This window comes from Montipora capricornis, chromosome 5 (genome assembly GCF_036669925.1).
Source record: "Montipora capricornis isolate CH-2021 chromosome 5, ASM3666992v2, whole genome shotgun sequence".
Classification (NCBI taxonomy): Eukaryota; Metazoa; Cnidaria; class Anthozoa; order Scleractinia; family Acroporidae; genus Montipora; species Montipora capricornis.
The window spans coordinates 20764263-20776115 of NC_090887.1; the positions used below are offsets into that span (position 1 = coordinate 20764263).

Consider the following 11853-nt stretch of genomic DNA (forward strand, 5'->3'; position numbering starts at 1 on the left):
TAGTGTAACGTGAAGTGCTAGATTTCTATCCCATACGAACCATGTGAGCGTTAGCCCTACTGATGGAACTGGGCCCACACAAGGACAGAGAAAAACTCTGACCAGGGTGGGAATTGAACCCACGACCTTCGGGTTAGATCTCCGCCGCTCTACCGACTGAGCTCCCGTCTGACCTTGTAGCTCAGTCGGTAGATCTAACCCTGGTCAGAGTTTTTCTCTGTCCTTGTGTGGGCCCAGTTCCATCAGTAGGGCTAACGCTCACATGGTTCATATGGGATAGAAATCTAGCACTTCACGTTACACTACACTCTTCAGTTAATTCTGTTTAAAATATAAGTGCTACACGGCCAACGTTTGTATAAACGTAACCTTTCCTTATAAATCAACAAGTTTTTCAATTGTTCTCGAGTTAAAGGGATGGTCCGGCAGCCACAGGCAAGTAGCCAGGGGGGGTGCTTGAGGTGCATCCCTTGACTACTTGCCAAATTTCCACGTCTGACATTTAGATATGGCGAGTGCAGCAAGATTGAAAGCAAAGAAGAAATAATGATACTAATAATAACAATTGCAGCCAAATAAATAAACGGAACCAAGTGCCTCCCGAATTTGACTGTATCAAGTTTAGAAAAAAGGCCTAAGCGAGAGTTTCTCCTAGTGGATGCTGGAATGCAGGTGTGTTTAGCTAAACAGCACACGAGACCGCCCGCGCGCGACAATCCCAGATTTCCCTCAATTTACCTTACCGCCCGCAAAAAATAGCTACCGCAGTTGCTCCTCACCCCACTCTCCCTTGGTATATCGTTTTATTTTGTTGTTAGAAGGTTAATGAACCCATCATTTGCCGTCTTTTGCGCAGATTTCGATAGATGATGAGAGTTGTCCCGAGGGCGGGATTTCTGAATTTGAGTGATACTCGGGCGAACCCTTTGCAATTCATGAAGTGAGAAATACAGACTTATTCCAATCCAAATCCTCATTCCCTATGAAGACAAAATGAAATGCGAACGGTTACCTCTTGTCTGCTTTCTTTTATTTCTTCTAGCAGTTTCCTCATGACTGTCACTTCTCTCGCTAGTGAAATTTAAAATGTACGTGAGATTATTAGGGAAAAAGCAAATAAAGCAATTGAATCAGATGTCGCCGGTTAACTTTGTCTATTTATTTTTCATTCCCTCCAGTTGTGGTTTATTTGCATACAACCCTTTTGAAAAAGTAAAACTCATAAACAGAGAAAGTCAACCCTTTCAACTAAAGCGTGACTTGATAGATTTTCTGCCCATGCGACTTTGTTTTTCAAGGGTCGTTCAAATCATTGGGGGTGGAGTCACAGCAAAAGCAAATTCGGATACTTACCAAAATTAAATTCTAGTTCATGAAGCTTTTCTTGGTTCGTTTCAGAAGGTAGAGGGACTAACAGATTGCTCTCGAGCCTTGTTCTCTGCAATCTAAAAGCAAATAGTTCTTTATAGGATAACTGTCGATAAATAAGGATTATCTTTGACCTTGTGAAAGTTAAACTAAAGTTGCAGCATTCGGAGCACTTAGACTAGAAGCCGCTACCCCTGGGTGCAAGAAGATTTTTTTCAACGTCGGAGAGAACGCTCAGGAAGGGGCGGAGGGGAGGGGGGGGGGGGGGTTGGAGGAACTGCAATCGAGTTTTTAATGTGGTACTGCTTTTGGAAGTAATTGTGTAATCATCGATAATGAAGAGTGTTGCATGACTGTCACAAAGAATTTTGTCTACGATTGTAGATTCGCAAAATAAAAGCACACGTATTGGACAAAGCTAGATAAGAGTAGCGCGTTGATATGGGCTGCATTGCTAACAAAACTGTCAACATTGGATTACCTGTCTCGCCCTTGACTTTCAAGGACCTTCTTTGCATCGGGATACTCTTCTAAGGCCTAAGAAAAATACAAAATCATAACCGATTGGTTACAAAGCACACCGGACGTTACTGTACTATCAAGACTAGTCCGTCGCGGACGGAATTTTAAATGGCCGCTTTAAATACACGTAATGCCATTCCAAGAGAATACGTCCCCGAGTAGGCTCCCAGCTATGGATGAACGCTATTTTCCTCTGCTGCCTTTGTTCTAGAGATGAACGCGCTACATGAAAGACAACTTAAACTTTCCACATGGAGTTAACCTTACAATGAGGTAAAGCTCTGCCGGTGAAGTCAAGAGATGGGTTAGGGGACACTTCGTGACATTGTTTCATGCAGGGTTTGTTCACTGCCGTGCATAAGAAAGTCTGTTTTGAACAATATGCCACTTTCGATATATTAAAATACAGCTTGAAAGAGAGATTTAAAGGGCAAAGACAAAGGAAAGTAGATGATATGCTAATATTCCTCACATTCATAGCAGCTTGTTTCTATTTACGATTTTTGTCCTCACTGCCTCGCTATGAAACTGAATATTGATATATCAAGAATGGCCTGTTGTTCAGTTGATTTCTAGGATGCCTTACGGCTTACCGCGAAAAACCTCATAACCGACGAAGGGTTATGAAAAACTTACTTCCATTAAGTCCTTTTGAGATAGACACAACAATTCTGAGTATCCCACGGAGCGCACATCAGCAGAACGTCTAAGGAAAGGAAATTTAATGTACTCGACTGAGAGCAATTCACCAACATGTTCTTTTTTTTGCAAACCTTTTCCATCAAGGTAAATGAATTTCATGCCGTGGATAACGACTCGTTTAAAGGGGCTAGGTCACGCAATTTTAGGCAATTTCAGCACTGATCGAATGGTCATAGAATTAACTAAAATATCAAAATAACTGTTCAAAACTATAGAAGAACTCTAACAAACACTGGGAAGCCAAGAAGGAACATGGATGGACAAACCTGGGGAGGATTGAAATGGATTGAATTTGGGTAAATTTGAAAAACGTCGGCGCACCTTTTTTCAAATTTATATCAGTCTATATCAAAATGTCATTTATACAACTGGAAAATCATTCTCAGTTGTCATGTGGCCGTGATTTTGCAAATGAAAGACTCTTGCTCTGCCAATTTGACGTTTAGAGTTCATAATTAACAAAATTACCGAAAATAGCGTGGCCTAGCCCCTTTAAGAAACTTATGAAATAAATACCGTGGAATTTATGATCATTTTAACAGTGACTTGGCACGAGATGTAAATCCACCTTTACGAATCAAACGGCAGGATGCTTCCTGGTACTGATTAAAATTCCATTATTCTAGCCTATTTATTTATTCTTTTACGCTTGCTCCACAACTGTATCAAAAAGGCACAGATAATGTTAAAAAACCAAATGGTATGACTATTTAAAAAAAAAACTTCGCCTAAGGCTTCACAAACCAAGTTCACGTAATTTTCATTTTTGCGTAGTGTTAATTGTGGAAAGTGCTCAGTGTCGAGAAGAAATGAACAAAGGAGAAAAACCTCTCTAATTGAAGCGACGTACTTCTAGAAATTTCTGTAGGTAAATTGATTGTTCAAAACTGAGGCCGAAGTTAGACTGTTTATAAAAACCGACCCAAGACACCTGTCTGCATTTATGTCCTGCGCCCGGTTGTTCAAAACCGATTAACGCTAATCGCAGATTAAAAATTAACCAAGGAGGTTATTTCCCTACTCCCGAACTCTGTTCAACGGTGTTTTTCAGCAAAACTTTACATTAGAAGACGTCAATCTTGAAAAACAAAAGCAAAAGAAACTTTCACCAAAAAGTTGAAAACATGAAACAAAAGTTAACGCTAATCCTTTCGAACAACCGGGCCCAGAGATGGAAATTGTTAGATGCAAGCACGGTTTTAAATTTCACAGATTTGTGGCCAACGGCCAATATCACGGCCATGAGTTTCTCGTAAACTTGGTACAAACTTTCTTCCACCAGTGAAAAGAACCTAAACCGCCTTTGATAACTAACTCGAAACAACATTTACTGCTATTCGAAAAGAAAAAACGATGTAAAAGAACTAAACCTGTTTTTTCCTCCATCGAGTCTCAGTAGGCTGATCTCTCCAAAATAGTTTCCCTCTGACAGAGAAGCAACCACAACTTTCTCATTCGTTGAGGCGTCTAGAATTACCACCTAAAACGACAACAGTTCTCAAAGTAACGCAAAAAAGGGTGGAAGAGGCATTGGTTTAGAGTGCTAATATGCAAAATGCATGATAACGGCATATACCTATACAATACAATAATACATAATCAAATGACAACTCCCCATATGGCTTTTCGGTGCCAATGAAACACAATCAATGAAACGACAGAACAAAACAATAACAACAACTGTTAAGAATCCCAACTGGCCGGAGGCAAACCAGTTGGCTATTTACAAGTGCGTCCGAGAAGTTGAACCAGGGAGTACCAGGATCAAAATAAAACGAGTGGTCAGAACGAGTCTTCAACACGGGAACTCCGGATCTCAACGCAAGAGTCCAAACCAATCACTTATGTCCAGAAATGAACCTAATGAGATGCACGTCCAATTTTGACATCCGACACGAAGTGTCCCTTTAAGCCGCACTGCCTCTGCTCCTAACCACTGGACCGCACGGAAAACCTTAAATAACAATGACCACAACCAGGCTTTCTGAGCCCGCAAGACTGATGACCCCCAGCAAACCATTGTTTCAAAGAAAACCGCTGGTCACCAATCAACCTGGTTCTGGTCATTGCTTTCTAAGGTCTTCTGGACCGCACTGCCTCCCCTACCTCTTTCATAATGGCGGCCAAATAATAATCCCTTTGACGCCCAAACCGGCCTAAACCGGCCAGACTTAGTATTTTACTCTGTCTAACGCCAGACGATTTCACTCGTAAAGGGGAAACCCCGGGGAGTCAATGGGATAAAATATTCTTTTGTTTTAACGCTAATATGCCTTTCAAGCCTTGCTACGACGAGCAAGTTTCAAAAGACGTTTTGTGTCAAAATGAGGACAGTAGCTCTAATTATCATAAAGAAAACAGAATGTAAAAGTGTTCGCCATACACTTTTACATTCTGTTTTCTTTATGATAATTAGAGCTACTGTCCTCATATTTCTTGTTTACAAACATTGATTTCACATTTCTTTTGATAACGAAATTTGCCAACCATGGAACAAAAGAAGTTGTCGTTTCAACAACCAATTAGCTTCTGGTTGGTATATTAATAACAATGGGTGACGTAACGAGAAATATCGCTATCCTAACTCACTCATTTAGATGTCCCAAGAGAAATCGAAAACAATGCATATGCAATTTTTTTTTTTTTTTTTTTTTTTTGGGGGGGGGGGGGGGGTAAAAGGGGCGTATTATGGGATTTGAAAAAGTAGAGAATATGCTAAAAATTTACCACCAAGCCTTTATTTACATCATCTGAACATTCAATACTGTTCGCACGTGGCTTTTCTTGTCAAGTTTTCTCCTTTGGGATTCAGCTCAAGCTGAAATTTACAAATTTGATTTTCGAATTCGAGGCTTGGTGGTGAAATCAGCTAGTCAGACGTCATCACGCATAAGGGCTATTGACCGCCCATTGTGAAAAGCAGATTCTGACTTTACCTCACGCCATATATTGTATGCAATGTTGGCACCTTGACGATGAGAAAGCGAGAAATTTACCACACTAATATTATCCCATTATCCACATGTCCTTTATGGGGAAGATCTTCTTTGCTTTCAGAAAACGGTTTCTACGTTTCTAAACATAAAACTAATCAATTATTGGAACCAACTCTCGCATGAAAGCAAAGATGGTAAATCGTCATGCTCAGTAGAGCAAACCAAACAGGTTTGGTTCGTCCAAGACGATTTAAAGGGAAACTGTCACGAGAAGCACATGCGCTAGCGTCTTGTGAAAACTTGAAAAGCGTTAGGTTAACTTTTTTCAAGTTGAATCGACAAATTCAAAATGGTGTCCACTGGGGAGGGTCATGGTGGACAAAGGAGAAACTCCGGCGAATATACGTGACTCAAACGTGAATCCATGATGGCGGCTAGAATTTTCCGTGGGCTCGAAAGCAAACAAACTCGAGCATGCGCAGCTCATGACAGTGCCCCTTTAATGACTGTTAGGTAAAAGATGGCGCATCTTACCTCCACTTTCCCATTATTGATAATGTACATGTCTCTTCCTAGGGGTAAAAAACATCACGGAAGTGAATTACTTACAACCCAATATTACTATAGAGTTAACTGAATAGAGTGTAATGTGAAGTGCTAGATTTCAATACCATATGAACCATGTGAGCGTTAGCCCTACAGATGGAAATGGGCCCACACGAGGACAGAGAAAAACTCTGACCAGGGTGGGAATTGAACCCACGACCTTCGGGTTAGATCTCCGCCGCTCTACCGACTGAGCTACAAGGTCAGACGGGAGCAGGCCGTGGGAAGTGAAGATGTTAAAGTCACGGCAATGAACATGTACAAGTACAAGGAAAGGTTACGTTTATACAAACGTTGGCCGTGTAGCACTTATGTTTTAAACAGAGTTAACTGAATAGAGTGTAATGTGAAGTGCCAGTTCCTTGTACTTGTACATGTTCATTGCCGTGACTTTAACATCTTCACTTCCTACGGCCTGCTCCCGTCTGACCTTGTAGCTCAGTCGGTAGAGCGGCGGAGATCTAACCCGAAGGTCGTGGGTTCAATTCCCACCCTGGTCAGAGTTTTTCTCTGTCCTCGTGTGGGCCCATTTCCATCTGTAGGGCTAACGCTCACATGGTTCATATGGTATTGAAATCTAGCACTTCACATTACACTCTATTCAGTTAACTCTGTTTAAAATATAAGTGCTACACGGCCAACGTTTGTATAAACGTAACCTTTCCCAATATTACTATAGCTTGATATGCCCAATGATCATGCAAGAATACAAAAAACGCGAAAATAAGCAGTGCTTCAGTTTCCATTTTCCTAAATTTATTTAATATATCTTACATTAAACAGCATGAAAAATAAGCTTGTCTACAAATGATACGAGACGGCGAAGAGTACAATGAAATGCATTGATCAGTCTCTCAACGGTATGTCTTACGTTAAATTTTCTTATAACAAGAAACCTGAAGTCATGATTCAAACAGTCAGTTCTGCACTCCTATTTATTCTGAGACAAACAGACGGTAAATTTCTTACGAGAAAAAGAAACCGTTAACATTTGTTTCGAGATCTATTAAGTAGCTACTATTTTCGGCAAATGCAATAACCTTTTAACCTACCTATTTCACCGGATCGGCAAATGTAGTCCCCAGGGGAGAATATCTGAGGTCGGAGCTTGAGAACCAACTCACAGAGCAACCCTTGTTCACAGTCCTTAAAGATCTTTACCTGTAAAGAAAAAAAAAACAATGTAAACAGCAGCCTGTAAATATGAGTAACTTCTCTAAATGACTACATTATCATCTTCATCCATCCTTTGGCCCTCACCCCACCCCTCCCCCCCAAGTAGTTAGAACCCTCTCTTTCACATAAATCGGTCAAGCACATGTACGGCAGCTCCCTGATCCCTGAATCTGTAGGGGTAGTTCCGAGAAGGTCAGTTTGCGACAATGGACACTTCCAGAAGGATGCCAGAGAAGAAAAGGTGAGATGACTATGAAATCAACGGTCCAATGTTAAACAGTTTTAACTGCGCCACGTTCTATATATCAGTATTCACACATGACTACTGAGGCTTAATGGTGAAATTTGAATATTATTTTGCTCAGAAATCTCCCTTGAGACTTGTAAGACAAAAACACAACTGAGCCGGAATATTGATATATCGAACTCGGCCTATTGAGGGCTGAAAGTTGTTGCTTTCGCCACCATTACCAGACGACCCATCGATTATGCGTAGCCGGGGTTACGCGGCGAAAAGAAGCGACACGAGATATTTAGCCAACCACAAAGCGGAGAAATTCATACCCAAAGCGATTGTGACATTTTCCAAAACTGCTGTCTGCAAAAATGAAATTTTAGCATTTGACCTTAGATCATAACGACGGCTTTCAAAGCAGAATAGACCGTATTCATAAACGGCGGCCACAGAAATTATTCTTTTGTCTTTATGCTTATCATCTTCACTGGCCTCGTTTGCACGAACAAAATTCAAAACGATTTTTGCTCTAGAGTGAGGCTAGTGAGGATGATTAGCACAAAGACAAAATAATATTTTTTTGGCCGCCATTTATGAATACAGTCTCTTACTTTTCGTGCTCGGAGGTAAAATCAATGTGAAACTATCTTGTTTCACGAACAGCAATATTAGAGCGAGTTTGAATCGAGTGTTGTAAAACCAAAACCAAAGTAATTACTTTGGCCAATCAAAAAGGACGGAGACAATCCGTAAACCAATCAAAACTCGAAGTAATTACACGTAGCCGACACAAACCGTGGTTTTGGTTTCACTTCTGATTGGTTGAAAACGTGGCGCGAGAACTTTGAACCAATCACTGAGTCAAGTAATCATAAACTAAAGAAATTCGCTAATTACTTTCGACACTCAATTGAAAACCGCACTTAAATGTAATCAACCAATGCCTTTCGAAAAGTTGATTTTTCAGAATGGTAGCATTGCTAGGTTTGTTGTATTTATCATTATTGTGACGGTGACAGTTCACGGGTCATTTACCTTTCGTAGTGTGTCCAGATGAACATGAATGGCAATTTCAGCCCTCAATCTCTCTGGTAACATTTCCAAAGAAGCTCCTTCGTCGAGGGCTTGAGTTCTAGAAAATTAAATCCAGCAAAAACCATAAAGTGGGTCAAAAAAGTCGGTCGATCATTTTTAACACCAAGACGCAGTATAAATGGGGTCCCTCCACGCTCTACTTTTGTTCGAATTCATTCAAGCAAGACTGATAATTCAAGCCAATCTCTTAAAAGATATTTTCAGGCCCAGAACTGGGGGGTTTTAAACAAGTACAACAGACAACGTCTAATGATATATTACGGACATATCGCTGTAAGAGGATTTTTCATAGCTCAAGTTATCACAGAGCAATGTACACCTGCAAGGTTAATTGACTAATCACAAGGGTGTGCCTAATAGGCCAGGCTAATGCGGGCAAATTAATTTGCATGTGAAAAGATTTGCCCGCATTAGCCTCCATTTCATGCTAGATCCAGTCCAGCCGTGAGAATTCGAAAATGGTCTATTGCACCACACCTTTTGCAGTGTCTTCGCGTTTACCTATACTTTACATAGAGTGATTGGGTACTAGGGTAATATCTGAGATTGTTTTGAACCTATCATTCGCAAAATAAGGCTTATTTGTGGAATCATTGACGGACGTTTGGAGGTCGCTGTGATAGGATATAAAACCTTCTGACCGATTTAATGTTTAAAAAACGAGCAGCAGTGTTTTACCGGGGTTTAAAAACAGGAGGCGTTGCCGAGTGGTTTAAGACCCGATAAAACACGTGCTGCAAGTTTTTTGAACGACTTAAAAAACATTCCACAAAAAGCGTGTCTCTCTGGACTCAAAACAATGGTTCAAATTGTGAGAGGAAAATATTAGAATACCAGTAAAACAAGCTATGGCTTATTAGTATTTAAATAAAGAATACTAACGAGGATGGTTTTATCAGGATATGGAGCACAAGCACGTGACGTTTTATCCGTACTTTGATAGGCTGTTAAGCTCATGAATTATTAATGATTTTAAGGCCGTTGTTTTATCGGTATTTTGATAGGCTGTTACGCTCATGAATTAGTAATGAGATTTTTAAAGGCAGTTTTACCATGCACAGTACACAGCTAGAAAATACTTTGGTGCAACCAGTAAAACCGCGTATTGAAACAAAAAAAAGCAATTTTTTGGCCTTGCACTAAACACGCACCCGATACACCCTTTCAATAGACCATTTTACAGTTCTGTGCTCACTTGCTTTGATACAAACCTCATTGCTTTTCTCACGCAAATCATGTTGTTGTAACGCTAAAGAGTTTCTATTTACATAAGAAAAGCAGTGAGGTTTGTGTCAAAGCGAGGTCAACTCCAGCCTCGCTTTTATTCAAAGGCCCGGTAACTGAGCACGGAACTGTAAAATGGTCTATTATATTTAATCTAGAAATTATGGGTTTAACCCATTCACACCTGACGCGCTCCAACTGACGAGTAAAATACTCTGGTGTTATAGACAGAGTAAAATCTGCCAATCTCACTCTCAGCTGAGCGGGACGAAGGTTAAATTAAATTCACGAATCCCAGGATTGGGGGGTGGGGGGGGGGGGGTGAGCTGGAACTCTCCCTCTCTGTAATGTTGTTTGCGTTGCTATCATGCGCATACCTGCTCCAGGCGTAGTGGGCCCATCTTTTCACGCGAGTTTGAAGTGTGTCCGGCACTTTGTGGTGTTCCATGTATTGCTTGATAGAATCCATTCTACGACAAAACGATTTAGGTCAATTGAGGTCCGATGCTGCGATGTTAAACACCTGCAGGCGAGTTTCAGCACGAGGATGAGTATACTGAGGGGAACGCAGTGGGGTGCAGGGGAACGCAGGGGAACGCAGGGATGGCGCAGTGGTGAGAGCACTCGCCTCCCACCAATGTGGGCCGGGTTCGATTCCCAGACTCGGCGTCATATGTGGGTTGAGTTTTTTGGTTCTCTACTCTGCACCGAGAGGTTTTTCTCCGGCTACTCCGGTTTCCCCTCTCCTCAAAAACCAACATTTGATTTGATTTGCATTAACTTGTTAATTTCAATTTACAGTGTCCCCGATTAGTGCTCTACGGCGCTAGAAGATTAGACACTTAAATAAAATTCCTTTTGCCGCTTTCTGGGCTTGCGGTTTCTGATTCGATCCTCGGTAACTGCCTGCACACATTTTGCAAAGCGGAATCGCGAATAGCAAACCTCTGCGAAGGAGAGAGAAGAGAAGATTGACACTTCGTTCCACATTACCCTCGCCAACAGCGCTTTTTCGGAGTCATACTCGTCGAAATTTAAGAGAACAGACTGTCCAGTTTAAGAGACTGCTAGAATGATCAAGGTCAGAATAAATAGAAATCCCACAATTGGAGGTTTTCATCTGACGTCATTGCACAGAACAATGCTGTAAAATGTGTTTTGGGAATTTGACGCTATTATTATGCAAAAGTTGGGAAGTTCCCAAAAGACCTTTTCGCTATTGTTCTTTCCAACAAGATGGCCGCCGTGACGTCACGTCCAATCAAACGATTTTCTATTGGCGGTTTTCATCTGACGTCACGGCGGCCATGTTGGTGTACAGAACAACGCTGTAAAATGTCTTTTGGGAATTTGACTCTATCATTATGCAAAAACTTGTGGAACCATTTTCTATTGTTTTGTACACCAACATAGCCGTCTCATCACGTGGATGAAAACCAAGGATAAAGACGGAAATGCGAGATCAAGTGGCAATCAAACCTGGCTTGAAAATTAGTCCTGGCAGCATTCATGTTACTGATGACATCACCCACATTTCCCACAACAGTCGCAAATACAAAGATTCCAAGGAGAAACATGCACCCCGTAAAGATGTACTCCTGATGTTGAAAAAGAAAAAGTGATTTTGAACTTAAAATCAAAGAAACGTAGAATTTACAACTTCATGCAGCCACACCTAAACTAACTTACTATGTTTGTCTGGGGACTTGGAGTTTCACCAATTGTCATAAGAGTTAACACTGACCAATAAAAGGATTTGATATACTTCCTGAAAGACAAAAAAGCCGATCGGTTCTTAAGTTAGTCCAGCTGGTCGGTTGGTTGGTTATAGTATTGTGTTCTCGGTCGTCAGTGAGTCAACATCATTTCGCTGGGGAAGGGGGGTGGGGGGGGCAAAAAAACGAGATCTTTGTGTGGTTTTCAAGTTAGGCTCCACAATAAGCTGCAAGATCACGCGCCTTTTTTGTGAAACTAATGACACGCACAAAC

At 41.1% G+C, this 11853-nt stretch overlaps 1 protein-coding gene across 1 annotated transcript in view; it reads right to left on the reverse strand.

Moving 5' to 3' along the window:
* LOC138049874 (cyclic nucleotide-gated channel alpha-3-like) overlaps positions 1–11853 on the reverse strand; it is a 28335-nt gene that overhangs the window by 3145 nt on the left and 13337 nt on the right. Inside the window, exons 9-19 of the mRNA XM_068896345.1 lie at positions 11554–11632; positions 11344–11462; positions 10242–10334; positions 8581–8677; positions 7187–7295; positions 6063–6100; positions 3963–4072; positions 2527–2596; positions 1850–1905; positions 1354–1445; positions 1013–1071 (exon numbers count right to left, since the gene is read on the reverse strand). Of these exons, the coding sequence (XP_068752446.1) occupies positions 1013–1071; positions 1354–1445; positions 1850–1905; positions 2527–2596; positions 3963–4072; positions 6063–6100; positions 7187–7295; positions 8581–8677; positions 10242–10334; positions 11344–11462; positions 11554–11632 (922 nt within the window). The remainder of the gene's footprint in view (positions 1–1012; positions 1072–1353; positions 1446–1849; positions 1906–2526; positions 2597–3962; positions 4073–6062; positions 6101–7186; positions 7296–8580; positions 8678–10241; positions 10335–11343; positions 11463–11553; positions 11633–11853) is intronic.